This window comes from Ornithorhynchus anatinus, chromosome 17 (genome assembly GCF_004115215.2).
Source record: "Ornithorhynchus anatinus isolate Pmale09 chromosome 17, mOrnAna1.pri.v4, whole genome shotgun sequence".
In the NCBI taxonomy this organism is placed as follows: Eukaryota; Metazoa; Chordata; class Mammalia; order Monotremata; family Ornithorhynchidae; genus Ornithorhynchus; species Ornithorhynchus anatinus.
Genome location: NC_041744.1, coordinates 3,203,360 through 3,228,507, shown reverse-complemented (window position 1 = coordinate 3,228,507; position 25,148 = coordinate 3,203,360). Strand labels below are relative to the sequence as shown.

The following is a 25,148-nucleotide window of genomic DNA, read 5'->3' as shown; positions in this document are numbered from 1 at the left end:
AGGGGCGTCGCGTGGCCGGCCGAGGAGGACGAGGAGGAGGAGAGGAAGAAGAGGCGGCGGGCGGCGGGCGGCGTCATGGCGAGCAGCGGTCGGAGGCCCGAGCACCGCGGCCCCCCCGAGCTGGTGAGGAGCCCCCGCCCGCAGAGCTCTCCCCCCGGGCCTCTCCCCAGCGCTCAGCGCAGCGCTTCGCACCCGGGCAGCGCTGCGCAGCCTGGCTCAGCGGCGAGAGCCCGGGCTTGGGAGTCCGAGGTCATGGGTTCCAATCCCGGCTCTGCCACTGGGCAGCTGGGTGACTGTGGGCGAGTCACTTCACTGGGCCTCAGTTCCCTCCTCTGGAAAATGGGAATGAAGACTGGGAGCCTCACGTGGGACCACCTGATGACCCTGTAACTACCCCAGCGCTTACAACAGTGCTCGGCACAGAGTAAGCGCTTAACAAATACCCGACATTATTATTATTACCGCCCAATGAATAAATGTTGGTATTTGTTAAGCGCTTACTCTGTGCCAAGCGATTAGACCGTAAGCCCGTCAAACGGCAGGGACTGTCTCTATCTGTTGCCCACTTGTTCATCCCAAGCGCTTAGTACAGTGCTCTGCACATAATAAGCGCTCAATAAATACTGTTGAATGAATGTTCTAAGCGCTGGGTAGATACAAGGTCATTAGTTTGCCCCTCGTGAGGCTCACAGTCTTCATCCCCATTTTACAGATGGAGCAACTGAGGCCCAGAGAAGTTAAGTGACTTGCCCACAGTCACACAGCTGATAAGTGGCAGAGCCGGGATTCGAACCCACGACCTCTGACTCCCAAGCCCAGGCTCTTTCCACTGAGCCACGCTGCTTCTCAGATAAATAAATGAGCGCCGAGGACAGAGCTCGGCCCTCTGGAAGCCATCGATCGATCAGTGATCGCCCCCTCGAAACGGTCAGCTCGTTGTGGGCAGGAGACGGGTCTGTTTGTTGTCCTGTTGGACTCTCCCAAGCGCTTAGGGACAGTGTCCGCGCACAGGGAGCGCTCAATAAATACGATTGAATGAACAAGTGAGCGCTGAGGACCGGTGCCCGCCCCTCTGCAGTCAATCGATGGTTGCCCCTCCTCCTCTAGCCTGTAAACTTGTTGTGGGCAGGGAATGTGTCCGTTTAGTAATAATTATAATTATTGTACTTAGCGCTTAATACGTGTACACTTTACTAAATGTGTGTAACGCATAGGTGTACACTGTACTAAACGCTGGGGCGGGTACTAGCAAATCGGGTTGGTCACAGTCCCTGTCCCATGTGGGGCTCCCGGCGTCGATCCCCATTTTACAGTTGAGGTAACTGAGGCTTAGAGAAGTGAAGTGACTTTCCCAAGGTCACACAGCAGACAAGGGGCAGAGCCAGGACTAGAACCCAGGGCCTTCCGACTCCCAGGCCCGGGCTCTAGCCACTACGGCGGAGCCAGGATTAGAACCCAGGGCCTTCCGACTCCCGGGCTCTAGCCGCTACACCGTGTTGCTTCTCGTTTATCGTTCTCTCGGACTCTGCCAAGCGCTTAGGACAGTGCTCCGCGCACAGTGCGCACGCAATAAATACGACTGAGTGAAAAAGTGAACACTTAGGACGGTCCTTGGCGGTCTGTAAGTGATCAATCAATCAATCAATCAATCGGTGGTTGTCTTCTTCTCTAGACTGTAGGCTCGTTGTGGGCAGGGAATGTGTCTGTTATATTGTTGTGTTCTCCCAAGTGCTTGGCACAGTGCTCCGCACACAGTAAGCGCTCAGTAAATACAACTGAATGAATAAACGAACGCTTAGGATAGCGCTCGGCACTCTATAGCGCTCGGTCGGTGGTCGTCTCCCCCTCTGATAATTATGCGATTTGTTAGTCCTTACTCTACGCTAAGCCCTGGGGTAGATATAAGGTAATGGGGTTGTTCCACATGGGGCTCACAGTCTTAGTCCCCATTTTACAGATGAGGTGACGGAGGCCCAGAGTAGCGAAGTGACTTGCCCAGCGTCACGCAGCAGACACGTGGCCACGGAGCCGGGATTGGAACCCAAGTCCTCTGACTCCCAAGCCCGGGCCCTTGCCACTAGGCCAGGCCGCTCCTCTAGACCGTAAGCTCTCTGTGGGAAGGAAACGTGTCTGTTAATACTGTAGTCTCCCAAACGCTTAGGACAGAACCCTGCGCGCGGTAAGCGCTCAATAAATGTGAATGAATGGTCTTTATCGAGCGCTTTCCGTGTGCAGGGTACCGTCCTAAGGGCTCGGGGGAGTATCACACAGCAGAATTAGATGGGTTCTTTGTCCTTACCACTGATTAATTGATCCTGGAAGCCTCCCCCCCCCCCCGGTCCCCGGGCGTCACCCGGAGGGGCCCCGTTCCCCCCCCCCCGTCCCACGCTCACTCTCTTCCTCTCCCCGCTACAGTTTTACAACGAGGATGAAGCTCGGAAGTACACGCAGAAGTAAGAGACGGCCCGCGCCTCAGCTGGAGACGTGGGGCCCTTATTCCGATACGACCGTGTGGTGTTTACCTCAGCGCTTGGCTCGTCGTAAGGGCCGGTCCCTCCCCGCTTCAGGCCTTGAGTTTTCTCATTGGTGAAACGTTCCTTTGTCGCCGGGGAACCCGGCCGGAGTATCCGGGAGGGACCTGCTTTGGGAGCCCGGGATTCGGAGGCTCTTGGGGCGTGGGGGAGTCAGCCCGGGCGAGGGGGAGGTTGGGCACCTCTTCTAGATCGGGTGCAGATGTGGCATCTGTCGGCCAGGTGCCTCCTCCGTCCCCATCCCCCCCGTCCGTCTTCTGTGATTTCCGCAGCTCCAGGATGATCGGCATCCAGACCCAGATGTCAGAGCGGGCCGTGGAGCTTCTGGCCTTGCCCGAGGAGCAGCCCTGTTTCCTCCTGGATATCGGGTAAGACGACGACCTCAGCCCCGCCGGGCGTCCGCGGGGCATCCGAGAGGAGCGGTTTCGGCCCCCACTCCTCCCTCTCGTGTCTTGCAGCTGCGGGTCGGGACTGAGCGGCGACTTCATCTCCGAACAGGGGCACCACTGGGTGGGCATCGACATCAGCTCCGCCATGTTGGGTGAGTTGGCGGAAGGAGGCGGCGGGCCGGCCCCGCTCGGGGGAGGGCGCCGCTCACGCCGACCCGTCTCCTCCCGTGTAGATGTGGCCGTGGAACGAGAAGTGGAGGGAGACCTGCTGCTGGGGGACATGGGCCAGGGCGTCCCCTTCCGGCCGGGCACCTTTGACGGCTGCATCAGGTGGGTCTCGTCTCTTCCTTTTCGGTCCCCTTGGGTGGAGTCCGGCCAGACTTCAAACCGCCCTGAAGTCTTGGAGCTCGAGGAAGGGCCCGGGCACTGCCAGCGGGATCATCATTCATTCGTTCGATAGTATTTATGGAGCGCTTACTGTGTGCAGAGCACTGTACGCGTTCACTTGGAACGGACAGTTCGGCAACAGATAGAGACGGTCCCTGCCCGGTGACGGGCTCAGAGTCTAACTGTTGTATTTGTTCATCGATTACTCTGTGCCAGGCGCTCTACTAAGCACTGGGGTCGATACCAGGTAATTGGGTTGGACACCGTCCCGGTCCCACACAGAGCTCGCGGTCTCAGTCCCCATATTACAGATGAGGTCACGGAGAAGGTACGGAGAAGTGAAGCGACTTGCCCGAGGTCACCCAGCAGACGAGCGGGATTAGAACCCGGGTCCTTCTGACTCCCGGGCCCCGCGCTCCGTCCACTAAGCCACGCTGTCTCCGAGCTGTCGGTCTGCAAGGCCGTGGATCAGGGAAGGAGGGACGACCGCGGGGCTGGACGGGGGGTCGGGGAGGTGGTCCCTAGGAGAGCCTTGAGCGTGAACAGGGTTTTTGGAGCGGGACGGAGAAGCAGGGTGAGTAGGCATCGGGGGGCATCAAGTAAGAGTCAGAGTGAAGCCACGTCCATCACGTGGCAGGTGGGAAATGGGCAGGGGGACGGGAGCCTATTGGGGAAGCCCGTGGAATAACCCCGGGCGGGAGAGATTTGTCTCTCCCCCCGCCCTCTAGGCTCTAAGCTCCTTATGGGCAGAGAATGAGCCTGTTATACTGTTCTGTTGTCCTCTCCCAAGCGCTTAGTACAGTGCTCCGCCTACAGTAAGCGCTCAATAAATACCATCGACCGACTGACGGAGGGAGGGCGAGAAGCTGAGAGAGAGGGCCACGAGCAGCGGAGGAAGCAGCGTGACATAGTGGATAGAGCGCAGGCTCTAATCCTGGCTCCGCCACTTGTCCGCCGTGTGACTTTGGGCAAGTCACTTCACTTCTCTGTGCTTCGGTTCCCTCGTCTGTAAAATGGGGATTGAGACCGTGAGCCCCACGCGGGACAGGGACTGCGTCCAACCCGATTTGCTTGGATCCACCGCAGCGCTTAGAACAGCCTGGCACGTAGTAAGCACCTAGCCAATACCGTCGTTATTACTGCCTCACCGGCTCAGGCCCGTGTGCCCGGGAAATGGGACGCCGTGGCTTGGCTTGGAAGTTAAGGGCCTGCCCGGACCCCCGGAAGCCGCCCAGTGACCATCTGCACCCTCTCTTTCAGCATCTCGGCGGTGCAGTGGCTGTGCAACGCCGACAAGAAGAGCCACAATCCGGCCCGGCGCCTCTTTCGGTTTTTCTCCTCCCTCTACGCAGCTCTGGTGAGGCCGGTCTCCCCCGGTCACCCTCCTCATTGGGGCGGACCGTTCGGGTGCCACGAGGGTCTCCCTCACCCTCGTGCCGGGGGGAGGCGGCGAGGACGGGCCTGCCGGAGCCTCCCTCACCCGCCTCCCGCTGGTCCTTGCAGGCGCCGAGAGCCCGAGCCGTCCTTGCAGCTGTACCCCGAGAACGCGGAACAGGTGAGGGGCCCGTCTGCGGGGCCGGGAAGGCCGGTGCCACAGCGTGACTCGGGTGTGCAGTCTGCTCTTCTGTCTCTGGCCTGGAATGTCTTCCTTCCTCATATCTGACAATGATCCTCCTCCCGCTACAAGTCTCCATTGAAGGCACATCTCCTCCTCCCCTTTTCTCCCTCTCCTTCTGGCGTCACTCTGACTTGTTCCCTTCATTCGTTCCCCGTTCCCCCAGCACTTATGTCCATATCTGTCATTTATTGATATTAACGTCAGGCTCCCCTCTAGATTGTAAGCTCACTGTGGGCGGGGAGCTGTCTGTTTACTGTTGTCCTCTCCCAAGTGCTTAGTCCAGTGCTCTGCACACAGTAAGCGCTCAAAGAATACGAGTGAATGAATGAATCCCTCCGCTGGCTTCTTCACAAGGAAATGGTGGGGGGTTCCCAGAGAGCGGGGTGGGAAGGCCAGATGTTCCTGGGGAGACCCCCGGGTCCCCGGGTGACCGGCGGGCCTCGTTGTTCCCACTGAGCTCTGGACACCTGGGATCCGGCCCGGCCCAGCCGGGGAGCTGCGGGCATCTCGCCCTCCCGTCCGACTCCTCTCCTCAGAAAGCTGGCTGGGGTGAGGCTCCGTCGACTGATCCCCGAAACTTGCGTGTGTGCCCCCCAGCTGGAGCTGATCACCGCCCAGGCCATGAAGGCCGGCTTCCAGGGAGGATTGGTGGTGGATTACCCCAACAGCACCAAAGCCAAGAAGTGAGTCCAGTGTCCTCTGTCCCCTCCCTCCCTTTCTCCATCCCCCTTCCTCCCGTCCCGCTTCTCCCCAATCCCCCTTCTCCCCCTCCCCATTGTCCGTCCCTCAGCCCTCGCTGAGCCGCACTCTCGCCCTGCAGGTTCTTCCTGTGTCTGTTTGCCGGGGTGGGAGGTCCACTGCCTGAGGTAAGGCTCCCAGACTTTCTCAAGGAGTGTCAGGGCGGGATTAGGGCTCCCGATCCCTGCAACCACCCTCCCCGCCGCTTTGTGTCCCTTGAGGGAGTCATTTCCCAGCCCTTGGCCTGGCCCCCGGGAGGCTCTGCTGGGAACCAGGCCCGGCCAGCCTAGGGGTGGGAGATGGGCTTCCCGGCTCCCCGTGGGGGTCTGCTGAGGGAGAGGGCTGGGCCGCTCCTCACAGCCCCAAGGTGGATCTTGAGCGAGCAGGAAGGGGGCAGCTGAGGTGGGTCTGCCCTGGCTCGGGTTGGGAATGGAGGACCGGCTGGATGGGAAGATGGAGCCCGGTGACGGAGGCCGGCTTGGCCCTTCCCATTCCGGCCCCCGGGAGCTGAGGCCTTTTTGGGGAGGGGCAGCCGGGGCCACGGGCCTCTGACCTTGGGCTCTCGCAGGGCCTGGGCAGTCAGTGTGCCGAAGGAGAAGAGCTGAAGGAGTCCAAATTCTCCAGAGAAAGGTAGAGGCGCCGGCCGGGCTCAGGAGCCACTTGGCTCGGAGAGGAGAGGCGGAGGGAGGAACGGAGGTTATAACCGGGGTCGGGGAGCGCAGGGGAGCCCTTCCGGCTGATGGATGCAGGGCGTTGGGGAAGAACAGGACCTGAGTTTGGTTCAAAATACCACCCTGGCCCCCTCTGACCCTGCCCCCGTCACTGCCAGCTGTTGGGGTGATGGGTAAAGCGTCCCTCTGCTCCTGCCGGCAATACATTGACCCATCTGGGGCTCTCAGAGCACCTGGTCACCAGCCGCTGGTCAGAGAAGGGAGGCTCCGGTCCCGGGCCGGGGCAGGGTCGGGACCCAGAGCCTGCGGCCCGGGCCCCCACGTCTCCGAAAACTCACCGACTGCCCCTCGGGACCAGGAGCACGGTGGTTAGGCAGGAGGGTCGGCGGAGGGCGGGGGCGCGGGGAGGAGGGGGCTGGCAGACAGACACTCCTTCTTCACGGTCGTGTGACCTTGGGTGAGGTGCTTCCCCTCGCCGGGCCTGTTGGGAGAAGGGCGAGCCCCACGGGTGGGGACGGCGGGCTCCCGGCCTTCAGCGGCTGTGGGGGTCACGGGTTCCCCCCCAGCCGGGGCGAGGGGCCGAGAGCAGCAGCTGAGGAGAATCGTGGCAGCCGCCAGAGCCGGGGCTGCTGCATTTTCCGGCCTCAGACACGTGACCGCTGGCCCTCCCTCTCCTTCCTCCCGGCCGTCTTCCCGAAATGGGTGGCGGCGCTTCTCCGGGTATGGGGTGCGGGTGGTCCCTGAGTGGAGCTGAGCCAGCTGGGTTCCCATTCCAGTGTGGGTAGGCCCCACTGAACCCTTCTGACCACCCCCACTGCCTCCACCACCCCCCTACCCTCGCTAGCCACGGGCCTGGGACGACTTCTTCACTTCTCTGGGCCTCAGTTACCTCATCTGTAAAATGGGGTTTAAGAGTGTGAGCCCCACGTGGGACAGGAACCGTATCCAACCCGATTAACTTGTGTCTACCCCAGCACTTAGAACGGTACTGGGCACCTAATAACCTAACAAGTACTATTATTATTTATTAGGTCTGCTCTTCCCCCCAGCCAGGAAATGGGAGCGTGGGGACTCCCAGGGACTGTTTTGCTTTTAATGGTATTTTTTAAGCGCTTACTCTGTGCCGGACACTGTACTGAGCTCTGGGGTAGATACAGGCTAATCAGGTTGAACACAGTCCCTGTCCCACATGGGGCTCACGGCCGTAAATCCCGTTTTACAGACGAGGTACCTGTAAAATGGGAAGCGGAACCGATAAAATGGGAAGAGAAGCGAAGGGACTTGCCCACGGTCACCCAGCAGACAAGTGGTGGAACTGGGATTAGAACCCAAGTCCTTCTGACTCCCGGGCCCGTGCTCTGTCCACGAGGCCACATCTGGGGTACCCCCGACCCCCTTCCCCCCCCTCACTAGGCAGCGGTTCAAGACGGCCAAGGGCAAGTCGGTGAAGAAGAGCCGAGACTGGGTGTTGGAGAAGAAGGAACGGCGGAGGCGGCAGGGCAAGTGAGTGGAGGGCGAGTCCGCGATGGCGGAGGGGGCGGAGGGATCTCTGTCTCCGTCTCTCTGTCTCTCACACTCACGTGGCCACCCCCCATCTCTCCCCCAGGGAGGTGCGGGCTGACACCCGCTACACCGGCCGCAAACGGAGGCCTCGCTTCTGAGCCGGGGCCGCGGCGGGGAGGCGACGCTTGGGCCTCGGCCTCCTCCCCGCGGGGAGACTCAGGACTGTTCGCCGGGAGGGAGGGCGGGCGGCACGGAACGTGCCGCGGGGCCAACCGGGCCCCGCCCTCGCCGTCGGACCCGACGGAGCGGGAGCCGTCGCCGGTCTGCCTGAGGTGTCGCTCCTGGCTGGCCGGGGCCCGTTGGCTTCCCGTCACGGTCCTTGGTCTCGAAAAAAACCCGGGTTTCCAAGTGGCGGGTTTGGGTGGACGGGACCTCCCCGGCCGGCGTTGGGAGGAGGGGAAGGGCGGGAGCAGTGCTTCCCGGTCTCCTGCCCCAGTGAGGCACCAGGAGCCAGGCCCGGGATGGATACAAATGTTTATTCTACATAAAAATTTCACAAAATGGCTGGCTGGTTGCACCGTGAGCTTTGGTGGGGGGGGGGGGAGGGGCGGAGGGGGCGTAGAAAGAAGGCAACACGGACAGTTGTCACAGTCACTGGGCTGTCGCGGAGGCTCGGAAGCGGGACGGAGCACGGACACGCACGCACGCACACGCCTGCTGCGAGGAGGGAGGGGTAGGGCTGGGCAGATGAACCAAAGCCCCAGCACGGGTGGGGGGGAGGGGGGCGAGGCTACCCCTTGGCCAAATACTATGTCAGCGACCCCCCTCCCTCGCCCCCCCGACACGAACATGGCACCTCGATGACGGACAGAAGGGGACGTGGTCCGGGGCGGGCCGGGCAGCAGCCCACGCATGCAACATCCGAGGGGGGGCCTGGGCACCGGTGGCGGGTGGGGGTCCCGTCCCCCCCCCCCCCCCAGGCTGGCGGCGGGCACCCTGTCTAGCCCTCACCCTTCCAGCCACTCGGGCACGAGCCCAGGATGGGGAACTGCGGGGGGGGGTGGGGGGGTGGGGATCGCGTCGGCCCCACCTGGGGATTGGCAGTGATGAGCTATTCTAGGCCTCTGACCCACCCTGCTTCTGCAGCCTTTCCCCGGTCCCCCTCCTCCCCCACAGTGCCGCCCTGTGGGGGGCGGGGAGCAGAAGGGGGAGGGGGGTCCCCGGGGCTGAGGCTGCTGCAGGCCACTCTGTGCCCCACCCCGACCGACCGTCTCGGGGTGGGGCCTGGTGGCCGTGCATGGGGAAGGAGTCGGAAAGGGGGCTGGAGGGAGGGCTGGACCCTGGGTGGGTGGGGGGAGGCAGGGGAGGGGGATCGGGATCCTCCCCCCATCCCCGGGGAGAGGCTCCAAGCCGGCAGCCCCCCGAGGTGGGGGACGGAGGGTGTCCGGGCTGGTGGGCCCGGGCGAGGGGAGGCGCCGCCACGGCCTGGCCACGGGCTTGAGGGCGTGGGCCGGGAAGGGCGGCCATCCCGCCCTCGCCGCCCACCGGCCTGCCCGGCTTCCCCGGGCCCCCTGTGGAGCCGCGGCCGCCCCCGTCACACAGATACACACGGTGTCACCACGGGGTCATGCACACAACGGGGCCCGGCCGGACCGGGCCCAGGGGGCGGCGGGGAGGGGAGAGGGCGGCGTGGGGCTCCGAGTCCAGGGGCGAGGACGGGGGGGAGGGCGGCTCCGGACGTTGGGCGGAGAGAGCTAGCTGAAGATGCCACCGAACGTGGAGGCGATGACGACGCCCAGCACCACGCAGCAGACGATGATCATGATCTTCTTCTGCGGGGAGGAGAGGTCGGGGTCTCAACCGCCAGCCCCGGGAGGGCCGGGGCGCCTCCTGGCCACCGGGGCCCGGCAGGCCGGCGGGGGTCACGTCCGTCCCACTCACCTGCCGGGCTTTGCTCTGGTACTTGACGGCTTTCTTGGTGTCGGACACGGCGCGTTCCACGTAGTCCACGGAGTGTTCCACGTTGTACTCGATGCGGTCGATCATCTCCCCCTGAGGGGTCGAGGGGACGGGGCTGGGCAGAGCCACGGGCCCGGGGGAGGGCGAGGGGGGCGGCTGCCCGGGGCGGGGGTGACCCGGTCCCCGAGCCCGGGGGGCACCTGAGGCGGGAGAGACGGAGAGGGGAAGGGTCGGGGAGGAGATGGGGCTTTCGAGGAGGGGGATTCCGCCTCCGGCCCGCGGACCCCCGGTCGTCGCCCCGGAGAGGGTGAGACCGTCAGGCGGCGGGAAGCCCCGGGGAGAGCAGAGAAGAGCGGGGTCGGGACGGGGGCGGGAAAAGCCGGCCAGGTGGGGCCTGGGGTCACTGTGCCGATCCACCCTTCCACCCCCCCCCCCGCTCCGGGGTCAACCCGGATGGCGAAACCCCCAGAGCCGGGACTCCTTCCCCGCCCAAGACACCAAAGGCCGTCCCTCCCGTCAAGCCGCCGTCGGGGTCGGTTCCTGCCGGGTAACCGGAGTGCCCGGGTCCAGTCCTCAGCTCCGGCCACTGAACCTGAACCAGGGCTTCTCCTCGTCTCTAGGCCCACCTCTGCCATCCACGGCTCTTGGGGCCTGGGCTCCGTCTGCTTGGTCTGCCTGGGACTGTCACCCCACTAAGGTGTGGCCTACTGGTTAGACCCCAGGCCTCAGAGTCACAGGACCAGGGTTCTAACCCCAGCTCTTCCAGTTGTCCGCCGTGGGACATTACTAAGTCGCTTCTCGGCGTCTCAGTCCCCTCAGCTGTAAAATGGGGATTAAGACGGAGCGACAAGGATTGCGTCTGTCCTGGTTACCTTGGATCTACCCTAGCGCTTAGAACGGTGCTTGCACATGGTAGGTGCTTAATACCGCTATTATTATTGCGATTATGACTAATAATAATAATAACTATAACAATACGGCAGATGGTGAGCTCCTGCCTGTGGGCACTTGGCTTCTCCCCGCCCTGGCTCTGCCCTCAGCGGGGGGTTGGTCGGCCGGCTGGACACACGGGCCAGATCTCCTCCGGGAGGGACCCGGCACCCGGGATGGAGCCATGCAGTGAGCAGGGGGACCCCCTCCCCCCCCGACCAAGGAGCGGAGCCATGCAGTGGACAGGGCCATGCGGGGGGGCGGGGAGGGGGCCATGCAGGAGGCGGGGCCGCCCCCTTGGCACATGCACCCGGGTACCCAGGCGGGTGTTACCTGAGGCCTCCATCCAGGGGCAGCGTGTGGGGCAGAGACGGGTGGGCGGGGTTAGAGCAGCCCGGGGCGGAGCTGGGGGAATCCCACCCCCCCATCGGGGGGGGGGGTGGCCGGCGAACAGGGGGGCACCTGACCCCGCTCGGGGCGCAGGGGGGTGGCTTCTGGCGAGGCCCAGGGGCAGCAGGAGAGCCAGCCGGGGCGGTGGGGTCGCCAGGCGGGCCGGGACAGGGCAGGCGTAGGGAAGGGACATACCGGACCCCTGCTTCGGATCCCCGATGGCTCGGGGAGAGGGTGGGGGTGGAGGTGGGGCACGAGCAGGACCCCAGGGGGACCCTCACCTGGCTCTCCACTAGCATGGCCATGTCCATGAACATGTCATGGAGTTCCCGGATGCTGGTCTCCAGCTTGATGATCTCGCTGTGCGCGGGTCTCGATTCTCGCTCAGCGCCTGCTTGGTGATGTTGGAGTCCATGATGATCTGGGGGGCCGGGAGGGAGGGGAGATTGGCACGGTCACTCCAGACCCGGAGACCCCCACGGCGCCCCCCAACACCTCCGTCCCTCTCCCCGCTCCCCTCAGCCCCACCCCAAGCTAGAGTCTTCCCTCCTCCATAATTCATCTCCCGTCCGCCGCCTCGTTTTCTCCCTCGGATCCTGCCCCTTTCTCAAAAGGGAAAACGAGAGAACTGGAAGACCGGAATTCCCTCTCCGGACATCCTCCCTTCCCACCCCCTCCCCCATCCTAACTCTTGAACTCTGACCCCTTCCTCCTGCCTTCCAATCCTTCCATCCATCGGTCAATCGCTACGCCGTAAGTCCCTCGAGGAGGGCAGGGGTGGTCTCCGTTTCTGTTGTACTTTCCCAGACTGCTGATAAACCTTCTAATAATAATAATAATTCATAATAATAATTGTAGCATTTGTTCAGTGCTTACTGTGTGCCAGGCACTGTTTTCCCCAGATGGGCTGATAACCTTCTAATAATAAGTAATAATAGTAATCGTAGTAATTTGTTTAGTGCTTACTATGTGCCACAGGTTCTAGCTGCTGGGGTGGATTCAAAGCAAATCGGGTCGGGCACAGTCCCCGTCCCACATGGGGCTCACGATCTTAATCCCCATTTTACAGCTGAGGTAACAGGGCTAGAGAAGCGAAATGACTCGCCTAAGGTCACACAGCAGACACGTGGCAGAGGCAGGATTAGAACCCAGATCCTCCTGGCTCTAAGGCCCACGCTCTAACCACTAGCCTACTTCTAGCATCTCCGTCATCCTGAGCAGTGATAGCGATAGACTTTACTTAGCACACGCTGGGTGCGAAGCTGTGCGCTTGGCTAGTACGGGGAGAGACAGGGTAAGGCTGGGGGTGGGAGGGGATGGGTGGGGAGGGAAGGGGAGGGTGAGACTGGTCCGAGGCTCACCCCCGAGGCAAAGATGGCGGGGTTCCCACTCTCCAACATGTCCTCCAGCTCCTCGCTGGTGGTGGTCCTGCCGGCTGGGGAAGGGGGGGAGGGAGGGAGTTGACACCTTTCTGTCTTTCAGCCCTGCCCACCCCCGGAGGTTGGGGTGGACGGGCCAACGGGCACCGAAGCCAACCGGAGCGGGCAGAGGAAGGACTCCGGCTGGCTGGGGGGAGATGGCTCTTGGCCCGTGGCTGGGGACTCGGTCAGGGCTGGCAAGGGAGTGGGTTTTGAGGCTGGGCCTGGGGGCTCTGGGGACAAGCTATGCCAGCAGCCCCGGGGCAACCCCCCACCCCCCACCCCGTGGCCGGGCCCGGCCAGCTGGGGAGCGGGCAGGAGGTGGGCCGAGGAGCGCGTCCCCGCCCCGGTCTGCCCCTCCGGGCCCTCACTGATCTCCAGCTGCCTCTGGATGCGGCCCTTGCAGCGCTCGCGGTAGTCGGACTGGGTGGCGTTGTACTCTGACATCACCTCCACGAACTTGCGGGACAGCGTGGAGTGCTGGGGGGGCACAAGGGGCACGGGGGGCTCAGCGTAGGCCTCCGTCCGCTCTTCCCGCCCCTGGTCCCCAGCCCCTAGGCCCACCCAGCCCCTCACTGGGGAGCGGAGGGCTGCGGGGATAGAGGACTGCACAACCAGCCCCCTAGGCAGCCTCATAGTCACAATAACATATACACACACACGTCACTTCCCCTCACACTTACACAGCACCAAACCCAGTCACCATCCACAGGCGGTCCCAGTCCCACCCCCAGGGCCACACGTGGGGATGCGTGTGCACGCATGCACATACACACAGACACACACACACACTCTCCCACAACCGCCAAGATGCTTGCCCCCCACCAGCTCCCACCTGCGTTTTCCTGATTCTCAGGTCGGCAGACGATCGGTTTAGTCCCTCCTCCTGCTCGATGCTCTGCTCGATACCTGTTGGGGAGACCCCCCGTTACTCCTAATGTCTGGCGGGGGAGCGCCCAAGCGACATCCCGGGATCTCGTTATGGGCAGGGAGTGTGTCTGTTTCTCTCTATATTATCCTCTCCCAAGCGCTTAGTGTCCAGTGCTCTGGACACACGAAGCGCTCCGTAAGTCCAACTGAATGAAATGCGACTGAATGGATGAAGGGATCTGAAGGCCCCGTCAGGGGAGAGGTGGGGGTTTGTTTAAGTGCTTAGTACAGTGCTCTGCGTACAGTAAGTGCTCAATAAATATGAACGGACAAATTCCAAGGGCCAGGTTGGGGGAATCTGGGGGAGATTATATGGCCCAGAGAGAACCAGTGCCCTCATCCTAGGGGGCGGGACTGACACGGGCAGGACCTACTACCTACCTACCTACCTGGGCCGGTGGGGGTGAGGGGGACACTGAGAAGCCACTGGAAAAGGCAGCATTCATTCACTCATTCATTCAACCAATCGTATTTATTGAGCTCTTACTGTGTGCAGAGCTCTGCCCTAAGCACTTGGGAGAGTGCCGTAGAACAGTAAACACATTCTCTGCCCGCAGTGAGTTAGAAGGTCCTTGGGAACCTGAGTTCTGACCCGGGGCTCCTGGGGAGGGGGCGCCGGGGTTGGGAGGGGTGAATCCCGGGGGAGGGGGGCGCGGCTTCGGGGCCGGGCCCTGCTCGGGGCCTGGTAGGGGCAGGGGAGATCCGGACTCACTCTTCAGCTTGGACCGCACTTTGTTGGCTGTCTTTTTGATGTCTGCCATGAGCTCCTCCAGCTCTTCCTTGGTCTCTAGGGGAGCAGAGGACGGTGTGGACCAACGGCAAGTGGAGTCTGCCCCAAGCCCGGCCCCCTCAGGGAGGGGTCTCTAGGCCCCCAGGAGCCCCAGATCAAACCCTCCTGTCCCTCCAGCAGGGGGGCGCCTGGGCCCAGGTTCTTTTCTTGGCCCGTGGGTGCACAACCGTAGCTGTGTTACCTTGGGGACAGAGGGAGGGTCAGAGGGACCCCCCCAGCGGGCGGAGCCTGGTTCGATTCTACCTCTCAGTCCTGCCCTACTCCCCCTGTCCCTACCCACCTGCCCTCCTGCCTCCCTGCCCCAGCCCCACCAGCACCCACTCACTCTCGTCGGGGTTTGGGGAGGCCAGGATGGCGCTGTGTTTGCGTTTCACTTCCTCCACGTTCTCTGAGATCTTGTCAATGAAGCCCCGGATCTCCTCCACCTGGAGGCAGGGGGTGCCCGAGGACCAGGGGTCAGAAGTCAGAGGTCGGGGGGGGGGGGTATGACCATCACACGGACATACAGGCACATCCATGCCTGTTTCTCCCACGCGCGCACATACACACACACACGGGAGCTCCAGCCCAGATTAGGACTCTGGCAGCCCAGAGCGGTGGAAGCCACGGTTCCTCCACTGCTGAAGGTCTCCCCTTTTGCCCCCTGCTCCTCCTTTCCCACCCCGCCTCCTGGAGCCAATTTTCATCCATCCATGACCTCAGGCGGTGATGGAGGTAGGCAAGGTTCGCCCCACTCCTCTGAGCCCCCGGGTCTCTCTTCTCCAGCCCACTCCAGCCCACGGCTCTGGGGGCAGTTCCCGCTGGGACCCCCGGGTGCCAACCCCTCGCCGCTTTATGCTCCGGGGCTGGGAGCCCCCTGGCTGCTCCCACCTGCTCAAAAGAACTCATCCATGAAGCGGTCTCTGTCCACGCTGACTGTGACCTCGTCGTCATCGTCGCTGTCCTTGGCCTGCGGCACACGCACACACACACACACACACACACACACACACAACTGGTCAGCGCTGGCCTGGGCCCAATCCCTCCCTCTCCCAGCCTGCACAGGACGGGCCTCAGCTCTGCCCACCCTCCCCCGGCCCGCACCGAGTGGCGGTGGCCAGCTACTCCGTGCGGAAATGGGGGTAGGTGGCGTCCACCCATCCCCCCTCTCTCAGCCCCTTCAGGCTACTGAGAAACAGGGGGCTCCGGAGGCACAGGGGAGGCCGGGGGGCTCGGGGTGCGCGGGGGCAGGCTGCGAGTGGAAGAACCCTCCCCTGGCTGGGGATGACGACGACGACGAACGATGAGGATGGTATTTCTTAAACACTACGTGTCAAGGACTCTTCTAAGCACTAGGGTAGACACAAGCTAATCAGGTTGGACACCTTCCTCGTCCCACGTGGGACTCACAGTCTTATGCTCTTTTTCCAGAGGCCCAGAGACATGAGGTGATTTGCCCAAGGTCACACAGCCGACCAGCGGCGAGCCGGGATTAGAACTCAGGTCCTTGGGACTCCCAGGTCCAGGCTCTATCCACTAGGCTACGCTGCTTCCCAGGACGAAGCCTGCCGCGTTTTCTCGCCGTGGTCAGGAGCGGAGCGCGCTCGTCGCGGCCCGGGTCATCCGGGTCATCCCGGGCCAGCGAGGTGGTAGCCACGCGGGGGGCGGATGCCGCCGTCCCACCCCCAGTGCTGCTGAGGCTGGGGCTGCGAGGCGGCCGCCCGCTGCACCCGGTGCCCCCCGGGCACCGCGACCCCCCTCCGTGGGGAGCAGGTGCCGGTGACGGCAGCAGCTGCCACCCAGGCCCGGGAGAACAAGGCTTCCCGTCAGGAGTAATTACACATTTGGCTCCTCCGGCTCAGCCTCCGGAGCGCCCTCCGCTCCGTCACCGGCCCTCCTCCGGCTCCCTTTGTTTGTGTCTCCGTCGACGTGGCTCTGGGGGGCCGGGGGTGGAGGTGTTCCCGTTTTTCCAGGCAGGGAAACCGAGACTCGGGGTGGAGGCGGTGTCCCGGGCCTGACTCCCTGGCCTCCAGGCTTCCGGTAGCCCCGACGGGGCTTTAGTCGGTCCAGGCAGCCCGGCGCGGTCTTCGGCCTGAGGTCCCAGAGTCCAGCCGCTGCTGGGGGCAGAGGGGCACGGGGAAGGGCCATCCCGCTCGGCCTAAAGGAGTGGTCCTCCGACCTCCTCCCGGCTGGCCGGGGGACGAGGCCCGACGTGGCAGCCGGTGGTTCGCCCCGAGGCCCAGCTGGACTCTGGGCAAGCGGGGAGTCCCAGTGTGGGGTCGGGCTGTCCCCCGCCGGCTCCCCGGACACCCTGGATCGTCGGCGCTCACCCTCAGGCCCGGGAGAGCGGCCATCGGCCGAACGCCTGCCGCCCCGGCCCACCCTCGGGCGCACGCGGCTACACGTGGGGCCAACGCATGCACACACGACACGGGGATGCACGTGCCCCCGCCGCCAAACGACGCCCTCGTCCCCCCACCGCCGCCGAGGACACACACGTGGCCACACACAGGCACGTCCGCATCTCGCATCCCAGGCGGGGCATCCGCACGGGGAAACGGGGAGGGCCCGAGAGGCGGCTGGCCTACCCGGCCGTTGTCCCGGGCCAGCCCCGCCGGCGGTGGGAGGCCGGAACCTCTGCCGGGCCGGGCCGCCCGAAAATCAGATGTGATCCGCGGGCGGCTGGCCTGTCAGGCTTCCTCCCACAAACACTAAAATAGACACCCCCCCGAGGCTCCGCCAAGCGCCCCCTCGCCACTCACGGGAGGAGCCGGCGGCCGGGAGAGGAGAGGGATGGGATTGGTGGGAGGGAGAGGGGGGCCGGACTGGTCTGTACCCCTCAAACTTTTTGATACCCCAACCCTGCCCACAGCACATCATGTCCGTATCCTTCTGCCCTGCCGCCTCCCCTACCTCTGTCTTATTTAATGTCTATCTCCTCTCCTAGATCGAAAGCTCGTTGAGGACAGGGAATGTGTCTACCCACTCTGTTGTACCCTCCCAAACGCTTAGTACAGTGCTCTGCGCATGGTAAGTGCTCAATAAATATCACTGCTGGATGGATTAGGAAGGGGAGCGGGGCAGGACAGAGGGAGAGGCGGTACCAGGGGAGAGGGCGGGAGCAGGGGGGAGTCGGAGCGTCGGAGGGGCTGAAGGGGTTAATAATAATAATAATAATAATAATAATGTTGGTATTTGTTAAGCTCTTACTATGTGCCAAGCACTGTTCTAAGCTCTGGGGTAGACACAGGGGGAATCAGGTTGTCCCACGTGGGGCTCACAGTCTTAATCCCCATTTTTACAGATGAGGTAACTGAGGCCCCCGAAGAAGTTAAGCGACTTGCCCAAAGTCACACAGCTGACAAGTGGCCCAGCTGGGATTCGAACCCATGACCTCTGACTCCAAAGCCCATGCTCTTTTCCACTGAGCCACGGGTTGTGAAGTGCCGATCCCCAACTCTGAGCCCTTTCCCTGCCTAACGGGACCCAGCTCCTTACGGGGAGACCGAGGCCCAGTGCTTCACGCCAGCCCGACGGCTGCGTGGGAAGTCAGGCTTCTGGCCCTGGAGAGGAGTGACCTCTTGCTCTAACTCTAACCCTAACCTTAATCCAACCTTTCTCCTTCTCCCCAACCCCTGGATCCGGGGAGAGTAGTGTGGCTCAGTGGATCGAACACGGGCCTGGGAGTCAGAAGGAACTGGGTTCTAATCCCACCTCTGCCACTCGTCTGCTGTGCTTGACCTTGGGCAGGTCACTTAACTTCTCTGTGCCTCAGTTACCTCATCTGTAAAATGGTGATGAAGAATGGGTGCTCCGAGTGGGACAGGGACTGTGTCCAACCTGATTAACCTGCATCTACCCTGGCACTTAGAACAGTGCTTAGCATATGGTAACCACTTAACGAGTACCATAATAATTATTATTTTTAGGAATCACAGGAAAGTGAAAATCAATCATATTTATTGAGCGCTTACTGTAATAATTAATCACGGTATTTGTTAAGCGCTCACTATGTGCCAAGCACCGTTCTAAGCTCAGGGTTAGTCAGAAGTTAATCAGGTCGGACACAGTCCCTGTCCCCCGTGGGGCTCACGCTATTGATCCCCATTTTCCAGAGGAGATAACTGAGGCACAGAGAAGCTAGGTGACTTGCCTCGGGTCACGCGGCAGACGTGTGGCAGAGCTGGGATTAGAACCCAAGTCCTTCTGACTCCCAGGCCCGGGCTCTATGCATTAAGCCACACTGCTTCTCTGGACTGAGTACTTGGCAGAGTACAATATAATGGAGTTAGTAGACGTGTTCTCTAACCCCAGTGAGCTGACAGGAACCCCTCCCTAACCTGAACCCTTAACCCTTAAAATGAACACTTTAACACTCGCTCTAATTTTAGCCCTGACTTTAACCTTAACCCCCAACCTTAAACTTGGCTCTGATCTTTAACCATAACCTCAAATCCATAACCCCTTTTCCCTTTCCCCTAACCCCAGGCCCTCAAATAAAAATCTCCCTTCTGACCCCAGCGAGGCTCAAGAGGTACCAGACATGATGACCCGGAATCGGTTTGGCCAGGCAGGGCAGGATGTCTGGCTGGGGGGCCCGTGCCCGGGGACCCCTTGACTTCGTGACAACCTGTGGCTTGGGGGGTTCCTGAGGAGTCCCGGTCCTGTGCCCGCTATTCAGTTTGGTCCTACTGGAGCCCTGCTCCAATCGGGCCCGCCCTTGGCCCGGATCCGCCTGACCCCCTCGTCGATCCCTGGCCGGATCTGGGTCACCTACTTGTCCCCCACGGCCCCCGGGCTCCTCCGCTCCCCCACCTCTGCACAGGTACACGGCAGGATTTGGGCTTGGGTAGCGGGAGGGCGTTGGCAGGGTGCTGCCACCCAGCGCGATCCCAGCACCCCCTGGTTTACTGTACACGCCCTGTGCCCGCACTCCATCGGGTCCCGAACGGGTCAGACTCCACACGGACCAGGCTTGGACCCGGGGAATTCGGCCCGGGCAGGAGGCCAACCCTTGACCCGATGATCCCAATCACAGAACTACCCCCATCGGGGCAGGGAGAGGGGCTGTCTGGCAACCAGATCCTGCCTTGGTGTTCATCCAAACTCCACCCCAGGCTTGGCAAATCCAATCCCGGGTACCGCCACCCCAACGCAGCGCCTTTACCGTGCAAACCCCCAGCAAAGAGCTACCTCCCCTCTTTCTTTATGCCTCTGTCTCTGTCTCCGATGCTCTCTTCCCATCTCCTTCACCTTGGGCTCCAGGCAGGAGTTTGCAAGAGATGAGGTCGGTCTTCCAGTAACCGCCTCGCTGTCCTCTCGCCCTGCCAGCCCCACTGTCCCTTTGCCCATTGAGGCTGCCCCCGCCAGCAGTACCCCTTGCCAGCCCCCATTAGCACCAGGCTGAGTTCCACGCCGTCTGCTGCTCTGAGCTACTTGGAGACTATTTTGGGATGCTAGGAACCAAGGAGGAAGGTTTGTTTTTTTTATGGTATTTTTTTAAGTGCTTACTATGTGCCAGGCACTGTACTAAGTCCTGGGGTAGATACAAATTATGGGGTTGGACATAGTCCTTGCCCCACATAGGGCTCAGAGACTTAATCCCAATTTTACAGATGAGATAACTGAGGCACAGAGAAGTTAAGTGACTTGCCCTTGGTCACACGGCAGATGTCACGGACCTGGGATTAGAAGCCAGGTTCTCCAGGCTCTCAGACCTGTGCTCTCTCCACTAGGCTATGCTGCTTCTCAGTGATGAGAGAGAAAGGCAGAGCTAGCTAATGGGGGGCCAGCTGAAGGGCTTGAGACTCCCTCCTGGCCAAGGCTCCGGGGAAATCTGGGAGGGGGAAAGCCCCCTCAACCACGGTAGCTACAGCCCACTGGTATTCTGGGGAAGGGAGGGGGGCTCTACCCTGATGCCTCTGCCCCGGGTCCTTGCCTAGTTCTCCTGCCCCTTCAAAATTAGGACTCTGAGAAGAACTGGGGCAAGTGGAGGCAAACCCCCATGGGTGTCGGGCCACTGAATAAGGTTGGGCCTGGCCTAAAGGGCCAGTATCGGTTTGGCTTGGGCCCCACAGGAGAAAGATGGCACAACCACTGAATCCCTGCCTGAAACTGGGCCTCCACCACCCCAGGGCAGCCTGAGGGCCGAGAATCCCCTGCAGCCCCACACCTCCACACCCTCCGAGGCCCCATTTCCTGCCCCCGCCGGGCTCCCCGGGCCAGCTATTTAAAACCCAGCGCTGTGAGGAGGGTGGCAACAGCTCCTGGCGCTGTCTCTCGGAAGCCAGAGCTGCCAGGCCCACTGCCTCCTGAGGCCCGGGAACAGCAGGCTCCCCCGTCCCCCGCCCCTCAAACTCCACCGGTCCCTGCTGAGAAGCCACCCTTCGGAGGTGGTGGAGGCGCGGGTGAGAGGCACCGAGGCAGCTCTTGGCTCTCGCCGCTGCCCGGGGGCCGGAGCCGGACCTGCCTCACCGCCGGGGACAAGGCATACATACGGCCCCTCTCCGAGACTTCCCTGGGACCGGCGCATTCAGAGGGGGGTTGGGAATGGCCGTTTCCTTTCTCCCTGAGGCCAGACCTCCTGAGGCTGTTTAGGGGAAGAGGCGTCATCCACTTCCAAAGGTGGGAATCCCTCCCCACTTCCTTCCCCATCTTGGGGACCCTGAACCTCAGTTTCCCCTCTGAGGGAATGGGGGTGGTCTGTCCTGGGCTGAGGGGAGGGGGTCTGCTCTGAGGCAATGCTCCCACCCCCTGACCCAAGGCCCCCGGAGTTCCAGCCTTTCCCAGGGGTCTGGACCCCATGGCTCTGTCCAATGCCGGCCCCAACTCCTGCCATCTCTGACTCTCCAGGTGGTCCCGTTGGTGGCAGGGGTGACCCTGGATGTTCCCTAGGAAGCAGCGAGGAGGATGCCGGGAAAGGCCATTCTGATTGAAGCGGAGCCGGTGGTCAATCCACGGGTCAGCCCCGTCCACCAGCTCATGGTCGGGTGGCACTTTAGACCGGGCATGTGGACCAGGATGGGGCCCGTCGAGAGAGGATGTCAGTCAGTTGAGTCTGGCCCTGTGGCTCCTTAAAGCCCGCTGTGGCAGTCGCCCGTGACCCACACCTTCAAGCCAACTGCTCTGGAGGCCCGGGCCGCCACGTTGGGCCTACCCAGGCTTCTCGGGGAGTAAAGGGGGACCTGCCAGGTGGCGGTGGCCCTTGGGAGGGCTGGATCAGTGGTGGAAGGTAGGTGGTGCCAGGGTTCCTCTGGAAACTAGTCCGGGTGTCCCCCACGAAGGCGCCGCGTCCATGGTTCAGGTCTGGCTTTCATTTTTGGCCCTGCCTGTCCTGGGCCCCTGGCTTGGAAGTGAGAGAGAAGCCCTGCCCCCATGCTGGCTTAGAAGGTCAGGCTTGGTTCCCCCCAGGGGCAGAGGCCTGAGGAAGAGGGGTCAGTGGCGGCGAGGACTGGGCCAGACTCATCACCCTGTTGGAAGACAGGGGTCCGGGAGGACCGGCTGGTCCTGGGCCTGAATGCGCCACCCTTCACAGCAGGCAGTGGGGCCGCCCCACACCTCCCTCGGCCGGATCTCTGCCGTCTTCCACCAGGTCTCCCCCAGCACCCCAGGCCCCATCCCATCCAGTAACCCAGACTCTAGCAGCAGGGGCTGTGTAAAAAATAGAACCCAGACATCCTAGGCCCAGTGATGACATCCTGCTCATCTATCCTGTGGGTGCTGCCCGGCCTGAGCAAGGATGAGCAAGGTGGCGGACCCCTTTGCCAAATCACTTTCTCCCTGAGGCCAGACTTCCTGGAGAAGGGGCGTCATCCTCTTCCTAAGTTGGGGATCCCTCCTCAGTTCTTTCCCCACCTCGGGACCCTGATCCCAGGAGTGGGGATGGCCTGTCCTGGGCTGAGGGGAGGGGGTCTGCTCTGATACAATGCTCCCACACCAATGACCAAGGTGGCTGAGGGGGAAGGGTCATGGGGCATCAGGGATGGCATGAAAAGGGTCTGGGGCCTAGAAACTGTTACGGGGCTACACCTCAGCAGTGCTGGCTGCAGTCAGCTGTGGCCAGGGGTGGGGGTGAAGAATGTTGAGAGGACAGGGCAGGTGGGAGCTAATGAGCAGGTCTGGTTTGCTAATTATGTGATCTTCCTGTCTCATTTTCTCACATTCCCCCTCCCCGAAGTGGCTTCAGGAGCCCGTTTAGTTTGCTGAAGGGTGGTGGGGGTGTGTGTGTGTCTGTGTCTGTGTGTGTGTGTGTGTGCATGTGTGTGTATGCGTGTGTGTATGTGTTAGAAGCTTCATTTTGCTGTGGGAGGGAAAGGAGGGAGCCCAGAGCTGAGAAGGGGGAGAGGTGAGAAGGGAAAGCGTGGGGGAGAGAGGAGGAGAAAGCAGTGGAAGGAAGAAGGGGGTGCAGATTTTCAATCAATCAGTGGTATTTATTGAGCCCTTCCTGTGTGCTTACTGTTCCCTGGGGAGTCCCCACGGCTCAAGGCCCAGAAGAGAAGGGAACCGGAGCACTGGGTCAACCACACCAATCGGATTTGGACCAGAACCAATATCTGACTTAGGTAGCCCTCAGCAATTGAGTACAGGTTGAGCCAAAGGATGCCCAGAGATTAAGTGCTGGGTGGGGATAGGGGTGGGGAGGGCAGGGGCTCTCTTCCCCCCGTCCCATAGCTCTACCCACTGTACTAAGTGCTCAGTACAGCACTCTGCACACAGTAAGAGCTCAGCCCGTATACGATCGATTGATCTAGTGGGGCCCCAGTGGAGTGGGGGTTCTGGGCCTAAGCGGAAGAACCACCCCCAGCCTCCCCCGAGGGGAGCCCCCAGAATCGGAGGGCTCTGGGGGAAACAGGTTGCCGTGGAGGCCGGTGCCCTGGATAATCCACCCACTGGAGAATCGGCAGCCCCTGGATAATGGAGGCTTAGCCGGCCTCGGGCTCATCGCTCAGATGGCAAGGAGCAGGCTCTCTCTACCCGGGTGGGAAATGGAAAATCCGGCGGACAGGTGGCATTCCAGAAATAGTACCCAAACCCACTGATCCTTCTGCTTCCCGGAAGCGACCTCCCCTCGGACTCTTCCTCCCCACCGCCCCGTCCCCCGTCCCTATGGGAGGACGGGCCGAGGAGGCCCCCCCCCAGATTTCGTGCGGGAACTTTTACTCCTCTCCACCCCCGCCACAGTCTTCTTGGCCGCCACAGGCTTCTGAGCCTCTCTGGGACGCGGATCGTCTCTCCCCGCCTCCCCTCCCCATCTCTCGCCACCACAGACACCCGCCCACCTTGTGGCCGGGGAGACTTCTCTGGGGGACGGGGAATCGGAGGGACGGGACGGTGGGATCGGTGGGAAGTGGGGGAAAAAAATCCACGAACATCCCCCGGGGCCCGACTGCGGGAACTCCGTCGGCGGTGAGGAGGGGGGCGTCAAGGCTCCCCTTGGGGAAGGGGTCCGTGGGGAGGGACACCACCGGGTCGGAACAGAGACCCCGGCCGGGGACTCGTGCCCGCTCCCGGCCTGGAGCCCAGACGGGTCTGGCCCGGTCGCCCCTTCTCCGGCCCCTCGACCCTCCCCCTCTCCATCCCGGGGGAAGAAGGGGGGAGACAGCGACAGGTGTCCCTGCCCCGAGGACTTCGGGATGAGGGAGCGGAGTTGGAATAAGGGAGAGAAGGCAGGGGGGGAAGCCGGGGGGGGGGGAAAGGTTTTTCTCTTGAATAAGTAGCTGAGGGCAGAGGGGCGGGCCGAGGACCTCGGACAGCTCTCGGCCCAGCCGCGCCGGCTCCCATCACCACCGTCTCCCGCCCTCGACCCCCGGGAAAGTTCGGGCTGGTTTTTTTTGGGGGGGGGGAGCGCCTCTCAGGAGCCGGGGGATGGGAAAGGGGGGGTGGGGGGGTCAGCCCCGCCACCTCCCTAAGCGAGAGCTTCCCCCATCGGGGACCTCAGCATCCTCGCCCCCCGGCCCGGCTGGTCCTGGGGCCCGGATCGCCCCCAGGTCGGGGGAGGGGAAGGAGGGATGGAGGGGGTCCCCGGCCTCCCCCCACCCCCGGGGGCGCCCACTGACCGTGCGGAGCTCCTGCGTGCGGTCCTTCATGCTCCCGGGGCGGTGGGCAGGGTGGGCACGGCGGGCACGGCGGGCACGGAGGGCTGGGCTGGGCAGGGCTGGGCAGGGCGGGGCGGGGGCTCTGCTGGCAGAGCTCGCATGCGCGGCCCGGGCGCTGCAGATGCGCGGCGCCTCCCTTGGCCCCGCCCCGACCCCCGGGACCCCCCGCCCCCGCCCCTCCCCCAGGACCCTCCCCCAGGTCCCCTCTTCCCGAAGCCCCGCCCCTTCGGGGACCCCCTTCCTCAGACCCACCCACCGACGATCCCCCAGGAAGACCCCCCTCCTCCCTCTCCCTGCATCAGGCCTCCCATCTGGATCCCCTTTTCGGAGACCCCCTTCCTGGGTCCCCCCTCCACCCCACCCCCTGCCGCCCCGTCTCCTCCTCCTCCTTTAGGGGAATCCCCGACCACCCCCCAAATCCACTCCCCCCCCCCCCACCCGGGACAATTTGTTTGTCAATCCAGCCCACTCGAGTCCCTCCGGGGCCCCCTTCCCCAATTTCCTTCTTGAAGCCCCCCAGCCTCCCTATCCTGAGATTCCCCCATCCACCTGGGGGTCTTGAGGGACCCCCCCGCCCTAGCAGGGTCTCAACTCCTCCCCCTCACTCCACACTGTCTCTTGCAGTCAGACTGCAGCCAGACAAGATGTGGTAGCCCCCGCATCGCCCCCATCCAGACCCCCCCTTCCTCCTCCTCCTCCTCCCCCTCCTCCTCCTCCCTCAGCTGGATCAGAGAGGCTGGACTTGGCTGGATCTCTCTTAGCTCTCCCTCATCCCCAGGGTCTCCGTCTCAGGCAGCCCCCTCCCCCCCAAAGACTGGGCA

The 25,148-nt window shown here is 62.7% G+C and overlaps 2 protein-coding genes and 1 non-coding gene across 3 annotated transcripts; 2 read left to right on the top strand and 1 right to left on the bottom strand.

Moving 5' to 3' along the window:
* Positions 1–30: 30 nt before the first annotated feature.
* Positions 31–8,400, top strand: BUD23 (BUD23 rRNA methyltransferase and ribosome maturation factor). Its single transcript, XM_029082743.2, has 12 exons — positions 31–123; positions 2,416–2,453; positions 2,804–2,899; positions 2,990–3,072; positions 3,154–3,250; positions 4,568–4,673; positions 4,821–4,862; positions 5,523–5,608; positions 5,746–5,791; positions 6,232–6,293; positions 7,748–7,837; positions 7,941–8,400. Exons 1-12 carry the CDS (start codon positions 76–78, stop codon positions 7,993–7,995), a joined length of 849 nt encoding a protein of 282 aa, XP_028938576.1. The 5' UTR covers positions 31–75; the 3' UTR covers positions 7,996–8,400.
* LOC114818153 lies at positions 6,855–6,988 on the top strand. The gene has a single exon (XR_003765974.1).
* Positions 8,357–24,377, bottom strand: STX1A (syntaxin 1A). Its single transcript, XM_029082742.2, is given in 11 exon segments — positions 8,357–9,669; positions 9,779–9,889; positions 11,398–11,496; positions 11,499–11,537; positions 12,478–12,551; positions 12,906–13,014; positions 13,370–13,443; positions 14,177–14,251; positions 14,580–14,679; positions 15,125–15,203; positions 24,289–24,377. Coding segments are annotated over 10 exon segments (822 nt in total). The 5' UTR covers positions 15,188–15,203; positions 24,289–24,377; the 3' UTR covers positions 8,357–9,591.
* Positions 24,378–25,148: the final 771 nt, after the last annotated feature.

Excerpts from the sequence above, each read along its gene's own strand:
- BUD23 (XM_029082743.2), top strand. The coding sequence starts at position 76 with ATGGCGAGCAGCGGTCGGAGGCCCGAGCACCGCGGCCCCCCCGAGCTG. Across the intron at positions 124-2,415 it reads ACCGCGGCCCCCCCGAGCTG|TTTTACAACGAGGATGAAGC; the intron begins GTGAGGAGCCCC and ends TCCCCGCTACAG. Across the intron at positions 6,294-7,747 it reads TCCAAATTCTCCAGAGAAAG|GCAGCGGTTCAAGACGGCCA; the intron begins GTAGAGGCGCCG and ends CCCCCTCACTAG.